This window comes from Cervus elaphus, chromosome 29, assembly GCF_910594005.1.
Source record: "Cervus elaphus chromosome 29, mCerEla1.1, whole genome shotgun sequence".
Lineage (NCBI taxonomy): Eukaryota > Metazoa > Chordata > Mammalia > Artiodactyla > Cervidae > Cervus > Cervus elaphus.
The window spans coordinates 9,957,675-9,985,099 of NC_057843.1; the positions used below are offsets into that span (position 1 = coordinate 9,957,675).

At 41.7% G+C, this 27,425-nt stretch overlaps 1 protein-coding gene across 2 annotated transcripts in view; it reads left to right on the top strand.

The window, feature by feature from the left end:
• The first annotated feature begins 637 nt into the window (after positions 1-637).
• Positions 638-27,425, top strand: part of KIF13B (kinesin family member 13B) — a 204,145-nt gene continuing 177,357 nt past the window's right edge. For both annotated transcript variants that reach the window (XM_043891130.1, XM_043891131.1), the window contains exons 1-2: positions 638-787; positions 19,240-19,333. In XM_043891130.1, the coding sequence (XP_043747065.1) occupies positions 733-787; positions 19,240-19,333 (149 nt within the window). In that variant the 5' untranslated portion in view covers positions 638-732. The remainder of the gene's footprint in view (positions 788-19,239; positions 19,334-27,425) is intronic.

Below are 27,425 nucleotides of genomic sequence, written 5' to 3' on the forward strand. Positions count from 1 at the left end.
GCTTCATCTATATTAACTCATTGAACCTGACTAGGAACCTATAAAGTAGGCACTCTCATGGTCTTCATTTTAAATATGCAAAAGACAAGCACAGAGTGGTCAAATTGCTTGTCTGGTCACACAGCTGGAAACTGTTTAGGGTGGATTTGAACCCAGCTTGATGCCTGATTTCCCAAGGTCTTGACTGGGACAGGGGGTGGCTGGTATGGGATAACCTGTGGATTTATGAAGATCTCTGGAAGAGGTAACTTTTGATTTGCCTTCAAGGGTGATTTCAGCAAACAAGGTGGGGAGGGCAATCCAGGCAGAGGAGATGATTTGAGCCTGGGATCAAACACAAGATTGTCAGGAAATGAGTCTGAAAGAGGTCGCAAGGTCGCCAATGCCATTTTTCAACTGTTTGTTTTCAGGTGAGGTATCAGCTCATAGACAGCTTATGTCTCAGTACTAACCACAAGGGAGAGGATGGTGTTGAAGCAGAAGGGAATTTACAAACTCCAGAGAGGGAAGCGCGCCCGAAGCTCTGCCGGCCTACCCAAGACCACCGACGGGGACTACAAGTCCCGTCATGCAGCGGGGGCGCGCCGGGAGCCCCGGGCCGGCCCCGCCCCCACAGGCCCCGCCCTGGCCACGCCTCTCTCTCCCGTAGCCCCCTCCCGCCCGGTCAGCCCCAAAGAGTTGCCCGGTGGCCGCGGCAGACGGAAGCCGAGCGAGAACCTCGGCGGCGGCAGGATGGGAGACTCCAAAGTGAAAGTGGCCGTCCGGATCCGGCCCATGAACCGAAGAGGTGAGAGCCCAGATAGCCCGGGGCCGCCGCGGCGGAGGCGGCAGGTGCCTGGCGCGACCTTGCCTTGGCCGCGGCCGCCGTGTGGGGTCCGGCCGGCCCCGCCCCTGAAATCTGCGCCCGGGCGAGGGGGGCGGCCAGCGCACCCCGAAACCTCGTCCTCCGCGCCCGCCCCGCCTGCGCGGGACGCCCCTCCCCTCGCCGGCACCGCGTCCCGGGGCGCCGCGGGCCCCACGTCCCATCCCGCTGCCCTTCCGCCGGTGCTCCCGCCCCGCTGCCCTTTCGCCCTCCGGTCTCCCTGCCCTTCAGGAGGGCGCCCGCGTCCAGCGCCCCGGGCTCGCTTCCTCCTTCTCCACCCGGCCCCGGGTCCCGTGCCCCGCGCGCCCCCGCTCGCGGCCCTCCAGCTGTCAGAGCGGCCCCGCCCCGGGGGTCCTCGCCCTCCGGCCTGGCCGGGACAGCCGGGGACCCCCAGGCCCCACGTCGGTGGCCCAGGCGTCCAGACCCCGCTCACCCGTGGCTCGCGGCAGGAAGAAGAGCAGGGAGTTGGGCTTACTCCTGAGAAAGCGCTCTAGAGAAAAACTCCTTTCTCTTGGTGTTTAACTTTAATATCCCTTTTAACCTGGACGGTCAGAAAGACTTGTAAATACTTTGATTGAACTTGGGGAGAGGAGTTGCCCGCCCCCACCCCACCCCCCGCTTTTTTTTTTTTTTTTTTGACTGTTGAGAAAGTTTTGCTTTTGCTTGAAGTCATATTCGTCATCTCTCAACAATAAATAGCTTAGGTGCCAAGATTCTTGTGAAATTGTATCTTTCAAGCATTCTCTCAATTCTGCAGGGAGGGTAGAGAAAGCAGATAAACCGAGTACATTTTAAATCCTCTTTAAAGAGTCAGATGGAGTAGAGAGAACCCGACTCAAGTCAGAAGAGGTGGGCTGGGCCTTGGCTTTAATGCTTAACTAGGCTCGTGACAGGACAGATTACTTTAAACGAGATATTGAAAACACCTCCTACACCAGGTAATACTAGTGGGGAAATCATTAGAGTCCCAGGAGACGACTTTTCAATTGGTAAGGCTCTCAGTGCAAATCATTTGTGTAAGTAACAGAATCATTAAGTCGTTTTCACAACTTACTTGTTCATAGTTCAGTGTGGTTTAGGTCTGTGTAGAAATTGGCTTGCTTTCTGGTTGTCTTCGCTGTATGTTGAGACACACAGATCAACAGGTTGGCGTACTGGCATTTTTTCTGTTTTTGAGTTGGTGATTCCTCCTGTTCCTGCTTGGTCGGCTAAAGGCTGTCAGATGACACAGAAGAAGTTTTCCCTAAGAACTTAATTACTTTACCTTCTCAAAGAGTGCACGTTTTGGGTCTTCAGTCTCGGCCTTACTAACTCCACACTCTGACACAATGAAAGAACTTAGATGAACTGTGGAAGTTTCCCGAAAGCTTCTGGTCTTAAAGGAGTTCAGGCAGCTTTATTTCAGTTCATTTCAAGTATATTACCATCACAGTGATTTAGAAACAAGGCAAAACACTAAGCCACAGAAAAGGCAAAGTAGCTGGGATTTGATTCTGAAAGGGTGATTTCAGCACATTTTAAAAATTTCCTGTTCACAGAAAACTTGGGAAATGTCAGTGCTAAAAAGAGGCAGCTAACTCTCAATTAAAATTCTTCATTCTTCCCCTCCCCCTACTTTGAATTTCAGTTTTCCAGGGGAAGTACTATCCTTTTTACTTATACATAGTCATTGATTAGACATTGATTGTAAGTGTCAGTATTAGAGTTTCAAGGGATGCATAGGATAATACTTACAGTTTTGGAGTAGATGTTAGCTATTCTTTTGAACTCATTTTAAAATTAAAGTGTATGCATAGATCCTTTACCCTTTAAATAGAAGTGCATTATTTGTGGTAAACTGCCTCTTTAATTTAGTGCCATCTCTTATAGTTCCTGAGTGCACGTGGACTTTTTTTTTCAGTGATTGCTGTAGAGAATTACAAGTGGTTCTATTTCTATTTTGTCCTAAAGGAGTCATTTACATACATCTTGAGGATCTAGTGGAATACAATGGAGTGAAATTCTAAAGCCAGTGATTTTTAAACTGCTGTGTAGAGTTTGCTTAAAAAGGCTAAAACCAAGCCATATCCCTTTCCAGTAATTTTGAAAAAAATTATTTGACCAATTATTACTTCTGGAAAAACTAATGTATTAAGTAATAGTATATAATTATGATGAATGGTAAACTTTTCGTCATAATTGTTTCTCCCTTGGCAGGTTAGTGCAGGAAGCAATCTCAGAAATGACTTTACCAGTGAGAATGAGATGAGAATGGGTTCCTGGGACGATGTAGTTTTATTCTATAAAGACTTACTTATTTTTGTATAATATTTTTCTCTTTTATATTTCTTCTATTTTTAAAAAAATATTTTTAATTGGAAGATAATTGCTCTACAATATTGTTTTGGTTTCTGCCATGTATCATTCTGAATGATACTTGGAATCCCATTAGCTACCTGTTAAGGAAAATCTTAAATTGGCAAGAAGTTTCTAGTGTACTAGTAAGTTCTTCCTGTGATTCAGTGTCTGACTGGGCTTAGGTATTAAGGTGGATGGTTGGTTTCTTTGCATTTGCTCAACTATATGTGGGCTTGGGGAACTTAGTTGAACATTCAGCTTTAGGCCTACTTCAGTAATAGCGAGAATTGTAATGGTTAATGAATATGCATTTGTCGGGAATATTTTTATTGTTATACATTTTAACATTATACAAACATTATACATTTAAACAAAAAATAAAAAGGAAGAAGTCTCCAACATTCTTTCACCATAACAATTCACACTCATTTTCTTACTTTCATTCCAGTTTGTATTCACATGCCTGTGTAATTCTACATAGTTTCAATACTACGACTTTTTTTTCCCGCTTTTCTTCCTCTGAAGTATGAACTTGAACAGCTGAAGTCAAAGGGGTCAAGCTTGTTTTGTCACGAGATCTGGGAGTTCTGTTTGCAGTTCTATTTGTCCGTCTCTGCATGTCATCTCTGAGACGTGTACAGCTCACCAAGTAACCTGGTTGTGTTCTGTGTACTGTAAGGAACACCTGTTCATGCATTATTAACCAATCTAATTATTAAATGAGCCGAAGTTTTACACGAATGACTGATGGCACTAGTTAGGTCAGCGACATCTCCTGTTCAGTAATTTGATGTTTTATAACTGTAGATGGCTTAAAAAATATTTAATATTCATTGAATGCCTGCCAGGTGTCTATCTTATATTAGGTAGTATGGGATTTTATTGCCTTCCTCAAGGGACTTCTCGTGGCTTAAATATGTGTGAGATTAACTATCAAAATAAATCTAGGTAAAAAACTGTTTGGGAAGTACATTTGCTGAGGTGTGATGAAACCAAAAATTATGTTAGAAATTTAGCTAGAAAGAAGAAAAACCGGTGAAATGGGTTATTTTGGGTGTTAGGAAGCATGGTCAATACATTTATTTTAGCAGGGATTTCTCAAGGGTTTGGTTTGCATTTCAGTCTTGATGCAGTGAAAGTCACAGAGAAGAATCATCATTATGGTGAAAGATACAAAGACTAATGTCAAGTAGAAGTCAGTGCTTAAGTGAATTACAGTCTAATATCTCAGTGGATAAGATATTTATAGACATTAAAAATGATGAAAATCAAAACCATTTAAAAAGGAAGACTTCCTTATGTTAGAAAAAGCAGACTGTAAAACAGTATGTGTAACTGTATGGTTGGACCTACTATCATGATACTACTATGTAAAAATACCAACAGGAACAGGCAAGGGCTCGAAAGAAATGTGAAAAAATGAGATTGGTTGTTCTTGTTGGGGGAATTTTATTTCCTGAACACTTTCTCTTGGTGTTGGCTGCTATTAGAGCATTAATATTTTTTAAAGTGTGCTTTACAGGGGGGCTTCCTGGGTGGTTCAGTCGTCAGGACTCCACACTTCCTCTGCAGTGGGCACAAGTTTGATTCCTGGTCAGGGGACTAAGATCCTGCATGCTGCGTGGCATGGCCAAGACAAACAAAATAAATAAAGTGTACTTAATGTTGTATGCTCATGAGGAAATGACTGTCATATGAAAAGATAGGATTGAAAGGTAAAAAACCTGTAGCAGATTGCTAGTGACTAAATGCCAAGTGTATGAGAGGGAGATGTAGGAATTTAGAGAGATCCTTCAAAGCGTGGTGATGAGGGAAGTCTTCTGTGTGGAGGGAGGGAGCTTATGGTTGGAACGGTTTCCCGTGGGAGAAGAGGGGAGTAGGGGGAAATTGGTTCTTTGAGAAGGAAGTACCGCCTGAGAGCAAAGGCACAAGGGTAGGAGTGAGCCAGGCTAGGTTAGGCACAGAGTTGAGATAAGATAACCCTCCTCCCTGGCAGGGGGGTTCCGTCAGGGGGATCGGAGACTGGTGAGATGAGAAAGGTCAGGCCAAGTTGCAGGGGGCCCAGAAGTCTGGCTTCAGGGTGGCCGGGCCATGTGCGCCGTTCAGCTTTTTATTAATAGAACTTTGTGTGGGTCTCAAGACACATGCATGATTAGAAAGATAGCCAGATCTCAGGGCAGGCTGCAAAGCCTGGGTGAGATAAACTGATTCAGGGCATCGCTGGGCAACGTGGTGAAAAATGAAGCCCCCAGAAGAGGAAGGAGACCAGTCAAAACCAAGTGAGCAGGTGGGAATCAGAAGACAGGTGAGGGAGGCAGGTTCAAAAGGGAGAGGACATATGTTTATCTATGGCTGATTCATGTTGAGGTTTGACAGAAAGCAACAAAATTCTGTAAAGCAATTATCCTTCAATAAAAAAAATTTTTTTAAAAGGCAGGCGAAACTGGGACTGTAGGAGTCCCTGTGGAAGGACTGTTGGAAGACCCTGGTGGTCCGGGAGAACAGGAGATCCCCGGAAAGTCAAGGTGCAGTGTGGGGCGGGAGCATGTTTGAAACAGGAAGGTATTTTTTGACTCCAAACCCACTGGTGGTTCTTAAGCCTTCTCAGAGAGAGAGAACTGGTGTTGGAGTTAGAGATGACTGTGGATGGAAATTTCTGATAGATTTCTGAAACAGAAGATTCTTGTTCTATTAGCATCTGCTCGATATGCTAATAGAGGATGAGACACATCTATCACAACATTCTTCTGTTTCTACTGTCAACTCAGTGACTGAAAATGGGATTTATACTCATTGGATTAGAGGCTTTTGAAGAAGAAAGTACAGGTTTATCAAATCAAAATTTGTTTGAATTGGCATTGATGTCCATTCCTCCCCACTGCTCCGTTCCCCCCAGCCCCCTGCCTTGACTCACACCTCCATAAAACAGTGACCAGTGTCAACTTTTCCATTTCTTAAGTTCTGAAGATGGAAGAAGCCACCGGCAAAACTATTGGTTAAGCAGATGAATTGAGCTGCTTACTGGGTGGAAATGTATTTATTATTGATCTCTGCTCGCTGATCAGTTTCCCTTTGTGTTCAAAAGCTTGGCCGGCAGAAGCAGTGTATTCATTAGGAAAGTGTGTGAAACTGGCTGGTGTAAGGGACTTGAAGTCCACAACTTAACTGGTATTGGGCTTTACCTCTCAGAAGCTGTTGATATCTTTAAAAGCTGCTATTGGCTCAGAAGTTAAAGAATCTGCCTGCAATCCTAGGGTCAGGAAGATCCCCTGGAGGAGGAAATGGCTACCCACTCCAGTCTTCTTGCATGGAGAATTTCATGGACAGAGGAGCCTGGCGGGCTACAGTCTTGTGGGGTCACAAAGAGTCAGACACGACAGAGTGGCTGATAGACACAAGCATTAATGAATTAGCCTATTCAATTTAACATGTGTTGATTGGAGGAAAAAAATCATAGCTACTTTTTGAGAGTTTTCTATTTGTGAGCTACAAAGTTCATTCCTTTTTTTGTTGTTGTTCATTCCTTTTTATACATTATTCTTGAAACAAAAGTTTGAAAGGTGGTTATAGAATTTCTGTTGAACACAATCTCAGAGAAGTTAGGTAACTTGCCCAGAATTACAAAAGCAGGATTTTGGAGCCTGAATTTCTCCTGTTTTGCCATTAAAGCTTGTGCTTTTACTGCCGTATCAGACATGATGATCTTCACAGGATGCTGCATTCCTGAGTTTGCGTAATTTTCAAAGATGTGCACGATATATGAGAAGCATAAGTCATGATCCTTGACCAACAGAACTTACTGTCTGGTTGGTAATAAGAGGTACACAGGGTGAGTCAGTTATAAGGATACAGTCCATGCATGCTATATATACTAAGTTGCTTTAGTCGTGTCCAACTCTTTTTGACTCTATGGACTGTGGCCCGCCAGGCTCCTCTGTCTATGGGATTCTCTAGACAAGAATACTGGAGTGGGTTGCTGTGTCCTCCTCTAGAGGATCTTCCAAACCCAGGGATCCAACCTGAGTCTCTTACGTCTCTTTCACTGGCAGGTGGATTCACACACACACACACACACATACACACACACACACACACAAGAAGATAGTACACAAGTCAGCAACAGTGCTTTTTTTTTTGGCCATGCCAGATGGCGTGTGGAATCTTAGTTCCCTGACCAGGGTTTGAACCTCTGCCCCCTGCACTTGAAGCATGGAGCTCCAGGGAAGTCCGAGCAGTGCCTTATGAATTAAAGAAATGGGGGTGGGACTTGAGAATGATGAGTAATGGGTTGAAGACAATTGACAAGGAGGAAGACAAGTCAAGTGGGGTGCATAGCATGAGTTGTTGAGCTTAGCAAAAGGTGGAATTAGCCAGATATTTGCAAGAACAGCGGGGAAGTTAGCTGTAAACATTCAAGCAGCAGGAAGCAGACAGTATCTTGTAAATAACAGTTAGAGAGGTTACCTTGTGCTGACATATCCAGAGCACTGAACTAGATTATTTTGATCAGTCTTTCCAAAAATTCTAGGAAGAATTTATACGATAGCTCATTTTACAGACAAGAAAATGGAAACTTGGACAAAGTTACTACTTGCACCAAATCACATAATTACCAAGTAGAGGAACGGAGGACTGGAACGTGGGCAGTTCAACTCTGGAGCCACAGCCCTTAAATTCTGTGCTTTCTTGGAAAAGCTGGAAGCATGTGGCGAGTGGGGGATGCGAGGAGTGATGGAAGGTGGCTTCACTGAAGTTGAGAGGTTTGTGGGGAGCAGAGCCGAATGAAGTTACCGAAGTGAGGTCCAGGCAGATTCAGGGGGGATCTAGGACAGGATAAGGGGTGCAATGACTGTAGGTTTGTTTTAGGTAAAATTGGTATGAACATATTAGTTCCAGGTGTACAACTTAACTCTTAAAAAGTGATCGCTACAATAAGTCTAGTAACCATGTCACCAAACAATTTCGCCCCCTTCATCCATTTTGCCAGCCTCCAACCCTCTTCTCTATAGCCACTGGTCTGTCCTCTGTGTCTGTGAGACTTTTTTTGTTTTAGTTGTATTTCTTTATTTTTTTACTTTACAATATCGTATGGGTTTTGCCATACATTGACATGAATCCCCTATGGGTGTACATGTGTTCCCCATCCTGATTGTTTTGTTTTATATTCTTCATATTTATATTTTTTTATATAAATAAAACTATACGGTGTTTGATTTGCTTAGTACAGTACATTCCTTGGGGTCCATCTGTGTTGTCACAAATGTCTAGGTTTTTGAAAGGGGCAGTGGCACTGTTACAGAGATGCTCTCGGAAGAGAAATTAAGGTCTGCATCTTTACCTTGCTCACAAGCTGATACATGAGCTTGTTACTCCTAGATGGATGCTGGTGAAAGACACAGGACTTTGGGGTCAGATTTCGCCTGCAAATCCCACAGGAGTGATGTGGAGGGGTCCAGACGGATGCTCTGCAGGCAGTGGGTTTGGGTTTGGGTTGCATCTGAGGAGCACTGAGCTGGGAACCCCATTGCTCTTAAGCGGTGAGCAGACCTGCGGTTTGTCCTGAAGGTTGCTGGCTGGGGCCGCATTCCTGAGAGGTGGGTGATGCAAAGACCCTTTGTGGCCTTGCATTTCAAGGTGGTGTGAAAGCAGCCAAGATTTAGGAAATATAGTGAAAGTTGCCAGTTGTGTCCGACTCTTTGCAACCTCATACAGTCCGTGGAATTCTCTAAGCCGGAATACTGGAGTGGGTAGCCTTTCCCTTTTCCAGGGGATCTTCCCAACCCAGGGATTGAACCCAGGTCTCCTGCATTGCAGGTGGACTCTTTACCAACTGAGCCACAGGGGAAGCCCTAGGAAATATAGGATGATTGCAAAGCTTCCAGTTTAGATGACTAAGTGAATGAGTGCCGGTGTCATCAACTGAGATTAGAAATGTGGGAGAAGCAGGTTTTAAGGTAGAGGTATGGGAAGTTATGAGCTCTCTTGTTAGACATTCAACAGTATTTAGTCAGTGCTTATCACACACCACCCACTGCACCTACATCTTCAGATGAGATGTAGTGTACGCCTGGAAGAAATGCAACAGACTTGTTGAGTTTTAGGTTCTGAGGTGCAGCCAAGGGGTGGATCGAGAAAGCTGTTGTACAGAAGGCTGAAAATAAGGGACTGGAGATTCGGGTAGACATGGAAGTTGTTACTATATTTAGAAGGTCTTATAGAACACCAAATTAAGGCATGTTCCTGAAGGAGGAGGTCACAGAGGCTGAGAAGACAGGCGTAAGGAAAAGCAGGTGAAAGTAATGTGGTGGCCCAGGGTGAAGAATGGCAAAAGAATAATTTCGACTGAATGGATGAATTGCTGTTGGTGGGTTGGTAGTGGGCTGAGAAATCAGTGTGTGTGCTCATATGGAGGCAGTGAGTATACGGGAGTTTTCTTTCAAGAAATGGCGTATAGAAAGCCATGGTAAAGAATGGTCTTCTGGAGATGAGGAACAGGCCTCCCCCGCTCCCTGCCAACCCAAGTCTGGGAGTTGTTTGAGCCTTTTTATCAACAGGGAGAAATAGTCATTAGAGTGGAGAATTTTTGAAATATAGAGGGGAGAGGATCATTATACAATGGGAAAGCCCTAGAGTGTTCAGTTTTCTTGATGAGGTAGAATGTGAGGTTATTAATTGTGAGTGAGAATTGGGTTGGCTGGGTTCTTCAAAGTAGTGATTATTTAGAAGTGTGGTTGAGGGACTTGAACCATAGTTTACATCCATTGATGGTAGTGGGACCATTCCTTCTGAGCTATTTTTGAGATGTAATTCACCTATCAAAAGTGTATAATTCAGTGGCTTTTAGTGTATTTGCAGAGTTGTGCAATGATCACCACTACCGGATTCCAGAACATTTTTTATCATCCCTACGAGAGACGCTCTCCAGTTAGTGGTTACTCTCCATCCACCCGCACTTCCATCCCCTCCCCTCTCCCCACAGCCCCTGATGTACATCTTGTCTCTGGATTTCCCTAATCTGGACATTCATATAAATGGAGTCATATAATTTATGGACTTTTGTATCTGACTCCTTTCCCTTGGCATAAGTCCTTTAGGACTTACCCATGTTGTAGCATGAATCAATACTTCATTCCTTTTTAAGGCTGAATAATAATCTTTGGGGCTTACCTGATGGCTCAGATGGTAAAGAATCCGCCTGGAATGTGGGAGACCTGGGTTCAATCCCTGGGTTGGGAAGATCCCCTGGAGGAGGGCATGGAAAACCCACTCCAGGATCCTTGCCTGGGGAATCCCCAGGGACTGAGGAACTGGCGGACTGCAGTCCATGGGGTCACACAGAATCCGACAGGACTGAGTGACTAGGCACAGCACAGCAGTGTTCTGACATGGATATGCTGCACTTTGATGCCCATTCTCAGTTGATGGGCATCTGGCTTGTTTCCATTTTTTGGCTTTTAATGAATCATGAACTTTTGTGTAATGTAATAATAAGTTATTGTGTATTTTCCTTTCTCTTGAGTATGTATAAATATAGAAGTGGAATTCCTGGGTCATGTAGTAACGCTAACTCCTGCGGAACTGCTCAATGGTGTTCCAGAGTTACTGCACCATTTTACACCTGCTTCAGCAATATGTGAGGGTTTCAGTTTCTACACGTCTTCCCCATCAGTTTTATCGGCCTTCTTTTTGATTGCCATCCTAATGGGTGTGAAGTGGAGTCTCATTATGATTTTTTATTTTCTTATCCCCGATGTCTAATAATGTTAATTAAGCATCTTTTCATGTGCCTTTTGTATATATTTTCAGAGATCTCTATTCAAACCCTATTCTTATTTTTTAAATTGGCTTATCTTTTTTTTAAATTATTGAATTCTTAGAGTTCTTTATATATTCTGGATGCCAGTCCTGTAACAGATACTTGATTTGCAGATATTTTCTTGAGCATGTGGGTTGCCTTTTCATTCTTTCAGTGGTGTCCTTTGAAGCACAAAAGTTTTTCATTTTGATGTGGTCCAATTTATCTGTTTTTTTCTTTTGTTGCTTGTGCTTTTGATTTGATCTCTAAGAAGCCAGTGCCTAACTCACAGTCATGTGAATTTAATGTGTATATTTTCTAAGAGTTTTATAGTTTTAGCTCATGCATTTATTTAGGTCTTTGATTTGTTTGGAGTTAGTTTTTAAAATTTATTTTTGTTTTGACTGCGTGGCTTATGGGATGTCAGTTCCCTGACCAGGGATTGAACCTGGACCCTTGGCCGCAGAAGCCCGGAATCCTAGCCAGTAGGACACCAGGAAACCCCTGGAATTAACTTTTGAATGAGGGGTGAGGAAGAAATCAATTTTATCTTTCTGCATGTAGATACACAATTGTCCTAGCACCGTTTGTTGAAATGACTATATTTTCCCCATTGGATTGTCTTGGCACCCTTGTTGAAAATTAGTTGACCATAAATGTGACAGCATATCTCTGGATTCTCAGTTCTATTTCATTGATTTATATGTCTGTTCTTAGGTTAGTACCCTGCTGTCTGATTAGTATAGCTTTGTAGTAAGTTTGAAATTGGTGACACTGGTCTTTCTGCTTTGTTCTTCTTTTTTCAAGATAAATTTGTTTATTCTGGTTTTGCCTTATAAGTTTTTAAAGACCTACTTTCTAATCCTGTGAAGTTGATGAGTTTCTTGAAAACAGACTCAAGAGTATTTCAGTTGTTTTGGTATTATCATCTCTCTTCCCCTTACCAGGCATCTTGTCTAGTATTTTCCTTCATTCCTCAGTCATTTCTTTAGCCGTATTAGAACTCAGTTATATTTTATCTTTTGTTTATTGCATAGATTCTCATGTTCAGTGGTAAAAACATAGAAGTAAGTGATTAGGATATTTTATATATCTCTTACTAGAAAGCAAACTACTTCTTTGCTCTCTTTCCTTTGTGGCATCACATTCTTTTTTTTCTCTTTGGGTCGTTGTTCATGCCTGGCCGTGTGCAGCTCTTTGTGACCCCGTGGACTGCAGCTCTCCAGGTCTCCCTGGCATCACGTCCTTTTTTTCTCCTTGGGTCAGTGGGCCTCAAAAGGGTCCCAAGCCACTTGTAATTATAGTAAAGAATATAAGTCTTATTTCCTATTCTAATAAGACTACTACATTCCATTTGGGAAAACAAGCACTTCATATATGAAATATTAGTGATGAATATTACGAGCATACCCAGACGTGTAAAAATACTAACTTTATGACACAGATTATTGAAAATAGAACCATATAAAGCATGCAAAATTTGCAATCTAAGATGTGACTCTTACAGATATTAATAATTTACTATCTTCCTTTTACTTGTGAATTTTACTTGTAAATTTAACAGTAAGTTATAGATAGATAAAGGGAGGTTTATTTGTATTTCTGAGTAGTAGGTTTGGTCTGAAAATTATTATTAATTTTCTGGAGAATTAGAAAGGCAGATTAATAAATGGACAACTCAGAATTATTTTGTCCACTCTGAGAATGATGCATCTCCCCAGACAGAACATGAGTTATATAAAGGGAGTCTTCCAGGCCCTGCCCATCTTTGACTATGATGTCATTGGAGACAGAGCCATCGCTGATTTATGCATTGCAGAAAGACTCATTTCAAATTATTGTTCACTTTTATAAGGTGACTAATTTGCTGGCTGAGTAAACTGAATTGTCAGCTGTTGATATTTTATTCATCTTGAGGAACTTGACCTAGAAAAAGATCCTGTTTGGAAAATAATATGGGAGCTTCAATGTTAGTGGAGTAAATTTCTGTCTGTCTTTTTCTAAGGACCATGGATACATCAAAGCATTCGTGGTTCTGAGTACTGTAAAATTTGATTAGTCATAACATAAACTTACAGCACTACTTAACTCTAAGATCACTCTCATTTTTTATTGGTTTTCAGACATAGTGCTAATTAAATACCAATCTTATTATTTTATGCTTCCCTGGGAGTAAGCTGTTGTCCATGTGTTACTTATTATACTAATGATGAGTATTTAGTGCTTTTTTTTTATTGTGGTAACATAGATACAAAATTGACCATCTTAAACCACTTTTAAGTGTACAGTTCAGTGGCATTAAGTACATTAACATTGTTATGGAACTATCACCACCATCCATCTCTAGAACTTTTTTATCTTGCAGAACTGAAACTCCATGCCCTTGAAATACTAACTCCCTGTGGACCCTTTAGCCCCACCCCTGGCAGCTACCGTCACACTTTTTATCTCTGACTTTGACTACTCTAAGTGTCTTCATACAAGTGGAATCCTGCAAAACTTATCCTTTGTGACTGGTTTATTTTTCTTAGCACTATGTCTTCAAGGTTTGTACATGTTTTAGCAGAATTTCATTCTTTTTAAAGATTGAATCATTTTCCATTGGGAAAAAAAAATAGATATATACACATATACATACATATATATACACATACCACATTCTGTTTATCCATTCATCCATTGATGGAAAGTTGGTTGCTTCCACCTTTTAGCTTTGTGAACATGGTTGTTCATGTGTGTTCATGTTCACTTTCATGCTATTTTTACACAGGTAGAGCATAACAGCTAGGTCTTTATCTTTTTAACCAAAGTGTTGTTCCAGACTAAGAGGAAGGTGTTTATCTTTTGGATTTTTGATAGGTGTTTAAATTTTTTTCTTTTTTAAAACCCAGCTTAAATTTAAGGCCTAAATTTGGCATTGCGATTTAATCATGGCTTTGCTTTCTAAGGGGCTTCCCTGGTGGCTTAGACGGTAAAGCGTCTGCCTGCAATGCAGGAGACTTGGGTTTAATCCCTGGGTTGGGAAGATCCCCTGGAGAAGGAAGTGGCAATCCATTACAGTACTCTTGCCTGGAAAATCCCATGGATGGAGGTGCCTGGTAGGCTACAGTCCATGTGGTCGCGAAGAGTTGGACACGACTTCACTTTCCGTTTCTTTGCTTTCTAAGAAGTATAGAGCAAGAAGTTTTCCATGGAGGTGTCATATTTAGAATTTTGAAGCAGTATAATTTTATTCAAGCTTTGATCACATTTAGATGTAAAATGCTTTTCGTATATCTGACCCTTAATTTTTTGTGTATGTTAGTTGCTCAGTCATGTCTGGCTGTTTGCGACCGCATGGACTATAGCCCACCAAGCTCCTCTGTCCATGGAGTTCTCCAGGCAAGAATACTAGAGTGGGTTGCCATTCCCTGCTCCAGGGGATCTTCCCGACCCAGGGATGGAACCCCTGTCTCCTGCATTGGAGGCAGATTCTTTACCGTCTGAGCGACCAGAGAATCTGACCCTTAAACTCTCTTCACTGCTTTTATTTGCTTGGGTGTGTGTCCTGGATGTTCCACCCACATTCTAAACAGTCTTGTGAAAAACCTTCTTGTAACAGCATTGGGGTGGGAATTTTATTTGATAATAAAAACTGAGCAATAAAAAAGTGAAGATAGTTTATAATTTTAAAGGCCACCTCCAGAGGGTTAAATGTAGGCACATTTGTTTAGGATTGCCCTCTTTAGGACAAAATGAGTTTAGGTTGACTATATTAGCTATTAGGTAGTTCTTTGAATTATAAAGGATTTTCTGGGAATTGGTTCCTTAATCATGCCATTTAATATTTTCAAATTATTAATGTATCTAGTGAAGTCATGAGGGGTAAGATGGAGGAGCTGTGAAGAGTATAGGAGAAAAGCCTACAAATATTGAAGGAAAATGTTTGAATGCTTTCTCAATTCCAGATCATCTGAAATGAAGGCAAAACTCTGGTGGGCGTGGGGAAAGTATTTGATTTACAGCTTTGCAGGCATGCATTCTAGATGTGCACTTCTTTTTTTTTTTTTTTTTAAGATGTGCACTTCTGATACAGAACTATACATGCAGCGCCTTTGCTCAGACCAGACATTCTTGCAAGAAACTAATATCTAGCTTTGTGGTGGGTGGTGAGATAGCAGATTCTGAGTCAGTACAATTTCCGGAGGCTCGATAATGCACTTGTGTACAATATATACATATGGGGCTGGCCAATATAGCATGGTCAGAGGTCATTAAGGGGTGGTATTAACAAAGTATGATGTGTGCAAACTTTCTTGAGCTATGGGGCTAAGGAACGTTTTGTGCACGCTTAGTCGTGTCCAACTCTTTAGCGACCCCGTGGACCGTAGCCCGCCAGGCTCCTCCGGCCATGGGATTTCCCAGGCCAAAATCCTGTAGTAGGTTGCTAATTTCTTCTCCAGAAAATCTTCCCAACCCAGGGATTGAACCTGTGTCTCCTGCATTGGCAGGTAGATTCTTTACCTTGGGACCTCCTGGGAAGCCTGGGCCTAAGGAAAGGAAGAAGTAAAGATAAGGGCTTGAAAAGTTTCTTCGTTGTGACTAAGGCTTTCTTGCAGCATTTCTGTGACAGTATAGAGTGGATTTAAACACAAGTATTAGAAATAGACTTTAATATTGGTTGACCACAGTGAAATATAAGCCTTCAGGAGTTAGTCTTCCACACCTGGATAAAACATAGCTCTGTTTTCTTTTCAGTTCTCTTTGCCTGAAAAAAGTATTGGCTAAAAGCCCGACCACTGAATTTTTCGTACTTATAGATTATGTCTTTGCAAACAAATGTATTGATAAAATAACTGATATGAGAAAAGTTGACTTTTGGTAGGACAGGAAAGGAAATTTTTGTTTTGTTTTTCATTTGTCTCAGTTACGTAAGTTAAAGCAATCAAACAAAAAATGAATCCTCTTTGCTGGCAGTGGAAATACTCTAAAGTTGTAATGAGTTTGACATTGACATTTGGCCAAGGTTCTTAGGAAAATACAAAATGACTCCAGTGGAGGGCAGTTTGTTTCGTTAGAGCATATCTTTGTGTAGTAGAGATAAGGCAAAGAGAAACTGTTTCATACTTTGGGTCAGAAATGTAGAGGAATATGAAAATAAGAGAACACGATGTGGCCTATATACATTAAAAAAAACCCCAAAACTTTAAGATACAGTTCACATTTCATACAGTTCAGCCACATCAGTCGTTTTTACTGCACTCATGCAGTTGTGAAAACTATGAGCACAATTTTAGTACGTCTTCATCACCCCCAGTAGACACTTATGCCCGCCGACAGTCAGGCCTCAGCTCTCGGCAATAACTAGTTTATTTTCTGTCTCTGTTTGCCTGTTCGGAATGTTAGAAATAAGTAAAATCATACAATAGGTGGTCTTTTGTGACTGGCTTCTTTTACTTAGCACAAACTTCATCTGTGTTTTAGTATGTATCAGTTCAGTTCAGTCACTCAGTCATGTCCGACTCTTTGCAACCCCATGAACCGCAGCACGCCAGGCCTCCCTGTCCATCACCAACTCCCAGAGTTTACTCCAACTCATGACCATTGAGTCGGTGATGCCATCTAACCATCTCATCCTCTGTCATCCCCTTCTCCTCCTGCCCTCAATCTTTCCCAGCATCAGGGTCTTTTCAAATGAGTCAACTCTTCACTGGCCAAAGTATTGGAGTTTCAGCTTCAGCATCAGTCCTTCCAGTGAATATTCAGGACTGATCTCCTTTAGGATGGACTGGTTGGATCTCCTTGCAGTTCACGGGACTCTCAAGAGTCTTCTCCAACACCACAGTTCAAAAGCATCAATTCTTCAGCACTCAGCTTTCTTTATAGTCCAACTCTCACATCCATACATGACCATTGGAAAAACCATAGCCTTGACTAGATGGACTTTTGTTGGCAAAGTAATGTCTCTGCTTTTTAGTATGCTGTTTAGGTTAGTCATAACTTTCCTTCCAAGGAGTAAGTGTCTTTTAATTTCATGGCTGTAATAACCATCCACAGTGATTTTGGAGCCCCCAAAATAAAGTCTGCCACTGTATGTGTCAGTACCTACTTAATTGCTGTAGTGTTCTGTTTTATGGATATACCACATTTATTCATCCATTAGTTGAAGGACACTTGGGTTGTTTACACTTTTTAGCTGTTATGAATAGCCAAATAATGCTGCTATGAACTTCTATGTATAAACTTTTGTATGGACATAGGTTTCTCCTGGGTATATCTCTGTAAGTAGGAATTGTTGGGTCATGTGCTAATTCTATGTGTAACCATTAGGAACTGCCAGACTGCTTTCTAAGGTGACTGCACCATTTTATATTCCCACCAGTACTGTATATAGGTTCCAATTTTTCCATGTCCTCACCTATACTTACCTGGCTTTTTTTGGACATGATCCAATTTACACTTTTATTATTTGTTCTTTTTTAAACTGCAATGTCACTGACAGTATTTATATTAGTTATATGTCTTTTTGGTTAGTTATGCTAGAGGGTGTGAAGTGGGATCTTGTGGTTTTCATTTGCATTTCCCCATTGTCTAATGAATGATGTTGAGCGTCATTTCTTGTGGTCATTGGCCATTTTTGTATTTTTTTTGGAGAGATGTCCGTTCAAATCTTTGCCCATTTTGTTTTATTATTTTGACTGTTCCATGTGGCATGTGAGATCTTAGTTCCCCAGCCTGGAATTGAACCCGTGCCTCCTAGAAGCATGGAGTTTTAATTACTGGACTACCAGGGAAGTCCCAGTCTTGGCCCATTTTAAAATTATTGAGTTGTAAGAGTTCTTTATATTTTCTGATGCAAGTCCCTTATTAGATAGATGATGCACAAATATTTTCTCAATTCTGTAGATTATCTTTTTACTCCCTTGATGGTATCGTTTGAAGCACAGAAGTTTTTCATTTTGATGAGGGCGTGCTAGCGCCATTTGTTGAAATGACTGTACTTAGCCCATTGATTTTCTTGGCACTGTTGTCATTTGGCCGTAAATCTGACTGATTTTGGACTCTCTGTTCCATTGATCCACGTATCTGTCCTCGTTTTATTAGTACCATGATTCCTGTAGTTGTGTAGTAAGTTTACAATCGACAAGTGCTGTCTTTGTATTTTGTTCTTCAAGGTTTTTTTGCTATTCTAGGTCTTGTGCATTTCCACATAGAATTAGGATCAACTTGTTAACTTTTGGGGGAAAAAAAAAAAGTTGACTGGAATTTTGATAGGGATTGCCTTGAGTTTTTGTATAGAGGAGTTATTGCTATCCTAACAGGATTAAGTCTTTCGCTTCATGAATATAATTTCTTTCTATTTAAGTGTTTAATTTCTTTCAACAATATTTTGGAATCTTCAGTGTATATGTTTTGCACTTCTTTTAAGGTTTTACCTAAACATTTAAATCTTTTTGATATAAATGAATCAAAAATGTTATAAATGAAATTTTCTTAACTTCATTTCTGGATTTTTTATTGCAGGTGTATGGAAACAACTGATTTTTGTGTATTGAGTGTATATCCTACAACTTTGCAAAACCTGTTTATTCTAGTAGCTTTTTAGTGGATTCTTTAGGATTTTCTATATATAAGATCCTATCTTGTGCAAATAAAGGTAGTTTTATTTATTCTTTTCAGTTGAGATGCCTTATGTTAGTTTTTCTTGCTTAACTGCCCTGACCAGAAGTTCTGGTATATCCTTGAATAGGCTCAATAGTAGCCATCCTTCTCATCTTTTTTTTTTTTTATTGGTGTATACGTGTCGTCTCTCAGTCGTGTCTGACTCTTTGTGACCTCATGGACTGTAGCTGACCAGGCTCCTCTGTCCATGGGATTTTCCAGGCAACAGTACTGGAGTGGGTTGCCATTTCCTTCTCCGGGGGATCTTCCCAACCCAGGGATCGAACCCAGGTCTCCTGCATTGCAGGCAGACGCTTTACCCTCTAAGCCACCAGGGAAATGTTTCAGGTATAGATATCCTTGTCTTATTTCTGATGCTAGTAGGTAGGCTGTTCAGTCTTTTACCATTAAGTGTGAAGTTAGCTGCAAGTTTTTTAGATGCCCTTTATCAGGTCAATTGAGGAAGTTCCTGTCTATTTCTAGTTTGTTGACTGTTTCTATTCTGAAAGAGTGTTGGATTTTTTTTTTTTTTTTTTTGGTCAAATGCTTTTTCTGACATACACTGCTTCAAAAATGACTCATTTTTTGTTTTTTCAATCTGCAGAAATTGACTTGCACACCAAATGTGTGGTGGATGTAGACGCAAACAAGGTTATTCTCAATCCTGTAAATACCAACCTTTCCAAAGGCGATGCCCGGTAAGTTAAGAACCAGTGTTATGATCGATGGGTTTTTAAAAGACAGAAGGCAACAGTGGCTGCTGAACTGAGTTCAGTTGAACAAATATTGAGTGCTTTCTATGTGGGGACATATTGCTGCCAGATCAGTGAGACAAGGTTTGTTAATATAATATAGAAGGACTGAGGGCCTGATTCAGTGTCATGGGTGGTACAGTGATGGTATTAGAAGCGCAGAGAAGAGAATGTTGGTTAGAGTGTGAAGTTCCTGAGGAAGGCTTCCTGAAGGAGACGATATTGGCTGGAGGCTTAGGTGAGATGTAAATGGGAAGAAGGGAAGGCTTTTCCGTTGCTCCTCATCATGGGTGATTTTACTTCTGCCAGTTCCTATCCTAGCCTATCAGTCAGAACCCATTTCAAGTGTTCTTTTCTTCCTGAAGACTCTCTTGCAGCCCTTGGTGGATTCTTCTCCTTAAAGTCACTGTGAGCTATAATCTGTGCCACCTAATTTAATTATGGTGTGTTGTTTTGAATTATTAATTATAGCTCAACAGTAAATTTTAAGGTCTTGGAAGGAAGGGACTCTCTGTCGGGAGTTGGGGATGAAATACTTGAGCCTCACTTCTGGGTTTGAGTGATCATATGAACCAAAGGGAGAGCAGGAAGGTTGTAAAGAAAGCCAACATGGACAGGAAGGAAGAGATTAACTCGGTTTTTCTTAGCAAGTGCCGGGAAATTACCAGGTAAGTTAGAGTCAGTTTATAGAAGACTTTGGAAGCAGATGAGATTTGGCCTCTATTTTTATGGGAAGTTATCTTTGACAGTTTTTGAATTGTGATTAAGGAAGTGAATTAGGAAGATTGTTGGATGGCGGTGTCAAGAGTGGATCAGAGTGGGGAAAGACTGGCTTTTTGTAGAGATCAGCGATCAGAGATGTTTTTGCGCCGTTCCTGAAAGTGGAGAATGTGTGGTGCCCACCATGACGCTTTGTGCCAAGTAGATGCTTCAGAATAGTTGCAGAGACAGTGCTGTTTACGAAAGTACACCCAAAGGCACTCCATGAAAGTTCTTTCAAGTGAGTTGAATTGAGTTGAAAAGAGCGCTTGACGTGGAGTCAGAAAATATGAAATCGAATCCCTACTTATTTTATTGTAGGTAGTTTGTTGCTGTTTAGTCGCTAAGTTGTGTCCCACTCTTTTGTGACCCCATGATTTGTAGCCCACCAGACTCCTCTGTCCATGGGATTTCCCAGGCAAGATTACTGGAATGGGTCGCTATTTCCTACTCCAGGGGATCGTCCCAGCCCAGGGATCGAACCTGCGTCTCCTGCATTGGCAGGCAGATTTCTTTACCACTGAGCCACTGTCCTAAAAGATGATGCTGTGAAAGTGCTGCACTCAATATGCCAGCAAATTTGCAAAACTCAGTAGTAGCCACAGGACTGGAAAAGGTCAGTTTTCATTCCAGTCCCAAAGAAAGGCAATGCCAAAGAATGCTCAAACTACCGCACAATTGCACTCATCTCACACGCTAGCAAAGTAGTGCTCAAAATTCTCCAAGCCAGGCTTCAACAGTATGTGAACCGTGAGCTTCCAGATGTTCAAGCTGGATTTAGAAAAGGCAGAGGAACCAGAGATCAAATTGCCAACATCCGCTGGATCATTGAAAAAGCAAGAGAGTTCCAGAAAAACATCTATTTCTGCTTTATTGACTGTGCCAGCTCCTTTCACTGTGTGGATCACAATAAGCTGTGGAAAATTCTGAAAGAGATGGGAATACCTGACCACCGGACCTGCCTCTTGAGAAATCCGTATGCAGGTCAGGAACAACAGTTAGAACTGGACATGGACCAACAGACTGGTTCCAAATAGGAAAAGGAGTGTGTCAAGGCTGTATGTTGTCACCCTGCTTATTTAACTTATATGCAGAGTATATCATGAGAAATGCTGGGCTGAAGGAAACACAAGCTGGAATCAAGATTGCCGGGAGAAATATCAATAACCTCAGACATGCAGATGACACCACCCTTATGGCAGAAAGTGAAGAGGAACTAAAGAGCCTCTTGATGAAAGTGAAAGAGGAGAGTGAAAAATTGGCTTAAAGCTCAACATTCAGAAAACTAAGATCCTGTCATCTGGTCCCATCACTTCATGGCAAAAAGATGGGGAAACAGTAGCTGACTTTATTATCTTGGGCTCCAAAATCACTGCAGATGGTGATTGCAGCCATGAAATTAAAAGACGCTTACTCCTTGGAAGGAAAGTTATGACCAACCTAGACAGCATATTAAAAAGCAGAGACATTACTTTGCCAACAAAGGTCCATCTAGTCAGGGCTATGGTTTTTCCAGTGGTCATGTATGGATGTGAGAGTTGGACTAAAAGAAAGCTGAGCGCTGAAGAATGATGCTTTTGAACTGTGGTGTTGGAGAAGACTCTTGAGAGTCCCTTCGACTTCAAGGAGATCCAACCAGTCCATCCTAAAGGAGATTAGTCCTGGGTGTTCATTGGAAGGAATGATGTTGAAGCTGAAGCTCCAGTACTTTGGCCACCTGATGCAAAGAACTGACTCATTTGAAAAGACCCTGATGCTGAGAAAGATTGAAGGCGGGAGAAGGGGACGACAGAGGATGAGATGTCATCCACTCAATGGACATGAGTTTGAGTAAACTCCGGCAGTTGGTGATGGACAGGGAGGCCTGGTGTGCTGCAGTCCGTGGCGTTGCAAAGAGTCAGACACGACTGAGCAACTGAACTGTCCTGAGCCACCAGGGAAGCCCTGTAGTTAGTTAGTTATACCTTTTTTGAGCCTTGTCTGTATGATACCTGCCTTATCTGTTTCATAGGGGGGTTTCCTGAAGATCAAATTAGTGATCGTTAACGTGCTTTGTGAAATGTTCTGTAAATGTTGAGGTTTATTATTATTGACATAGTGATGTTTCTTAAACATCTCTAGGAGATGCTGTTACTAGGGTGGGAAAGATATTGATGAGTCAGAGGTGCAGGAATTTTGAGCCTGCTAATGGAATGACCTACTGTCCTGAGTGTTAACTGAAAACACTAATTTGGGGGAGTATATATTGCTCTTAGAGCTTTCAGTCTGAGTACTGTTGTTTTCTTTGGAAATGTGGGTCACTCTGAGCAAACTTGGAGGCAGTACCCTCTGGTAGAAAAAAATTGGGGCTTTATATATGGACTGACGATTCAAATTCTGCCTTTGCCACTTGCTGGCATGGTTATCTTCCTGTGTGTTTTATTTGTAAAGTGTTTCCATTTTCTATTGCTGTGTAACATATAAATGATCTCAAAAGCTTCGTGACTTAAAAGAATAGTAATCATGTACTTGTTTTTAAGGTTTATTTATTTTTGGCTGTGCTGGGTCTTTGTTGTGGTGTGTGGGCTTCTCACTGTGGTGGCTTCTCTTGTTGCAGAGCACAGGCTGAAGGGCGCGTGGGCTGTAGGGCGGCGGGCTGTAGGGTACTGGGCTGTAGGGCGCGCGGGCTGTAGGGTGTGCGGGCTGAAGGGTACTGGCTGTGGGGCACGCGGGCTGTAGGGCGTGCGGGCTGTAGGGCACGCGGGCTGTAGGGTACTGGGCTGAAGGGCGCGCGGGCTGTACGGTACTGGCTGTAGGGCGTGCAGGCTGTAGGGCGCGCGGGCTTCAGTAGCTGTAGCGCATGGGCTCGGTGGTTGTGGCACCTGGGCCTAGTTGCTCTGCGGCATGTGGAATCTTCCTGGATCAGGGATCACGCCCGTGTCCCCTGCATTGGCAGGGGGATTCTCTGAACCATCATGGAAGCCCAGTAATCATTATCTCGTGGTTTGCGTGGCTCAGGAATTCAGATAGGGCTCAGGGGGAATGGCTTGCTCCAGTCCATGCTGTTGAGGGTTCACCAGGAAGACGTGAAGGCGAGGGGCTGCAATCAGAAGGCTCACCAGGTCACTTGGGTCGGGTGGTTGATGCTACCTGTTAGCTGGAGCTGGAGATGTCGCTGGGGCTGTGAGCAGAACACCTGCTCCCAGTCAGGTGGCAAGTTCCAAAGGCAAGTATCCTGAAAGCATGAGAAAGCCAGGTGGGAGCAGTATTGTGTTTTGTTTTTTTTTTAAACTGGAGTGTGATTACTTTACGATGTTGTGTTTCTGCTTTACAACAAAGTGAATCAGCTATATGTATACATATGTCCCCTCTCTTGAGCTTCCCTCCTTCCCCATCCTTGATGTTGTAACCTTGGCAGTCACACAATGACAGTTCTGTCACATATTCATGCTGAAGGCTGGTATAAAGCTCTACACAGTTTCAACAAGAGGAGAAACATTAGTGTCACCTACGGGAAGCATTTTTGGTGGGAAATATATTGTTGTGGCTCCATCCACAAGTGTGTGATGTCTAACTGATGAGGTAATTTTGAGACTAAAAGGAGCACATAGAATATAAAATAATGTTTTCTTTCCTTTAGAGATCTTTAAGTCTCAGGGGTTTGTGAAAGAATTAAATAGCACTTTTTGGTTCCACAGATTATCTTAGATGACTCTTTTTACATGTGCTGAAAATACAGATTGAATGTTAACTCAGAACTGTAGAGTGCTGTCTGATTTAAAAAAGACTTAGAAGTGACAGCTCTCAAAAACAAACAGAAGTGACATCCGTCAAGGTTGGTACGTCATGGCTTTTGGTGAGATAAAGCTGGGAAGCACAGCTTCTTAAAAAACAGCTCTTTATTGAAGTATACATGTATGTATAGAAAAGTATATGTAGCTTGATGAATTTTCATAAGTTGAGCAGAGTCCTGTAACTGGTGCCCAGATTAAAAACAAGAACATTACTAGTATGATAAAGTGAAGTGAAGTCGCTCAGTTGTGTCCGACCCTTTGCGACCCTACGGACTGTAGCCCACCAGGCTCCTCTGTCCATGGGATTCTCCAGGCAAGAATACTGGAGTGGGTTGCCATTTCCTTCTCCAGGGAATCTTCCCGACCCAGGGATTGAACCCGGGTCTCCCACATTGCAGGCAAGCGCTTTAAGCTCTGAGCCACCAGGGAAGCCCTAAGTATGACAAAAGACCACCTCATAAGAAGTACTTTTTCTTTTAATGTCAAAGTGAAAAGAGAAAATGAAAATTTGGGAATGTAGCAGTTCGGTGGTATATGTTAGCTTCATTAAAAGAGAGATAGTAGGGGAAAGCACAAATTACAAAGTTAAGATTAATTACAGTCTAGTTTGGAGAATGACTAACCCGTAAAACAAGTTATGGTTTTATAGGAGCTATACTTGCAGCTGAAGCGCCAGGGATTTGAAACTAACATAAAAAAAGTGGTTGGAGTCAGTTTCAATCAATAGTCATAAAGACTCAAACTAATATTTTTCCTTTAAAAGCTACAATATCCTTCTTTTTAGAATAGTGTCCACCAATCTTATTAATCTAAAATTGTGACTAATTTTATATGTGTACTTAATAACCTATGTTAGTATACTTTGAAAGTGAATATGTATACATTTTAAAACAGTAGTTGTATATTTTTCTGATTAATTTTGCATTAACTTCTGAAAATTTCATGGTTTGATATTTATGCTTATTAAAGGCGATAGAAGCCTTTTAAAAATGAATAGGTAGACAATTTTCAGCTTAACAGCTTAATCATGGGAATTTGGGAAACATTTGTATATTGAATTTCAAAACTGTTTTGAAAAATAAGATGCTTAAAATTCAGAAAATTGGTGGTACACAGCTAACCAGAGATTAAGAAATGCTGACTTTGGAGTCAGACAGACTGAGTCTCAGCTCTACTGATGTGATCATTGAGTCGCTTATGTGTTTTACTCTTTGTGACCCCATGGACCATACACAGCCCAATAGGCTCCTCTGTTCATAGGATTTCCCAGGCAAGAATGCTGGAGCGGGTTGCCATTTCCTCCTCCAGGGGATCTTCCTGACCCAGGGATAGAACCCATGTCTCCTGCATTGGCAGGAGTCACCTGGGAAGTTCCAGCTCTACTGTAGGGTTGGCCAAAAGTTTCGTTCAGATTTTCCCATATGGTGTAACAGAAAAACCCAAACAAAACTTTTTGCCAACCCAATACTTAACATGTGTGGTGTGGAGCAAGTGGCTTAATTGTCCTCTGTCTCAGTGAAGTGGAGATTATAGTAGTACCTGCCTGTCGGTTGTTGTGAGGAATAAATGAGTTAAAATATGCAGTGTCAGTGCCTGATGTGCAGTAAATCTTATATAAAAGTTAGCTATTTGATTCTTACCCATTCTGTTACTCAGTTCCGCTCAGTCGTGTCTGACTCTTTGCGACCCCATGAATCGCAGCACGCCAGGCCTCCCTGTCCATCACCAACTCCCAGAGTTTACCCAAACTCATGTCCATTGAGTCAGTGATGCCATCCAGCCATCTCATCCTCTGTCGTCCCCTTCTCCTCCTGCCCTCAGTCTTTCCCAGCATCAGGGTCTTTTCAAATGAGGCAGCTCTTCACTGGCCAAAGTATTGGAGTTTCAGCTTCAGCATCAGTCCTTCCAGTGAACACCCAGGACTGATCTCCTTTAGGATGGACTGGTTGGATCTCCTTGCGGTCCAAGGGACTCTCAAGAGTCTTCTCCAACACCACAGTTCAAAAGCATCGTTCTTCGGTGCTCAGCTTTCCTCACAGTCCAACTCTCACATCCATACATGACCACTGGAAAAACCATAGCCTTGACAAGATGGACCTTTGTTGGCAAAGTAATGTCTCTTCTTTTTAATATGCTGTCTAGGTTGGTCATAACTTTCCTTCCAAGGAGTAAGCGTCTTTTAATTTCATGGCTGCAATCACCATCTGCAGTGATTTTGGAGCCCCAAGAAATAAAGTCAGCCACTGTTTCCCCATCTATTTCCCATGAGGTGATGGGACCGGATGTCATGATCTTAGTTTTCTGAATGTTGAGCTTTAAGCCAACTTTTTCACTCTCCTCTTTCACTTTCATCAAGAGGCTCTTTAGTTCATCTTCACATTCTGCCATAAGGGTGGTTGTCATCTGCATATCCAAGGTTATAATTGGTGTTATTATGGCCTGTATTTTAAGGTGTGTCCATGGTATGTTGTGAACTATATTATAACTTCATAAAGGAGATAAAAATTTTTGAAACCAAAATATATTCAGTACTTGAGTCTACATGCCTATTAAAAAATCACCTCGCTCTAGAAGAATTTCAACTTTGCAAACAAAGAAACTTTTATCTAGTTTGCCCAGAGTTCATGGGGCTCGTAGGGACTCACATGCCATCAGAGAGATCAGCCCCTTGATTTTATGTTTACAGTGAACAAAATATTAATCCCTGTCATCTGGGCTTCTCCTTAGTATCAACTAACTTGCGAAGCCAGGTCAAAACATTGCTTGTGAACACAGAGTAAGAACAAAGGGACGTTTTACTAAGTACAGAGAAGATTTTCCCTTCCACAGCACTCAAACACCCTAGTGACTGAGATACCTGTGTCCTCCAGCACGATCTTCTTTTTCTCTGTTTAGTACTGAATACACACTGATGGATTTGATCTTTTTATTTTCTCCAGCAGAGCCACACTGCCTACATTACTAGTGCAGTAAGTGTGTTTTTGGAATTACCCTTTTGCACTAAATCAGTTTAGTTTTCTGGATTGGTCCTTGGGGTTTCCCAAATCTTTAGCAACATATTTGCAAATCATGTTTTAGGGCTAATACATGACTAATTCATTATTTATTCTTAGTGGATTTCTGCAAGTTTAGTTCTCAGTGTGTGATCTTTAGCATTTTGGAGCTCTTTAAGTCCCTTTTATCATGAGTTACAATAATGATGTTATGTAGAACAGTCCTCCTTTAAATAACAAAATCTTTAAGCCTTGTTTTGTTTGAATTATCTTAAAACTTAATAGACTTCTTTCTTATAATAAAATGCTAATGATAGTACTTGTCACCATGATAGGGCAAAATAGTTTCTTAGGCTGTTTTATATTCTGTCTTTTGCCTCCTTCCCTCCTTTATCCACCATACTGGACTTTACTGATCACTCTGGTTAAAAAATGTTTTCAAAGGGAGTGAGGTGTGATTTCCCATGGAGAGTGGCCGCTTTCACTTTACAAAACAGTTGTGTTATGAGAGTT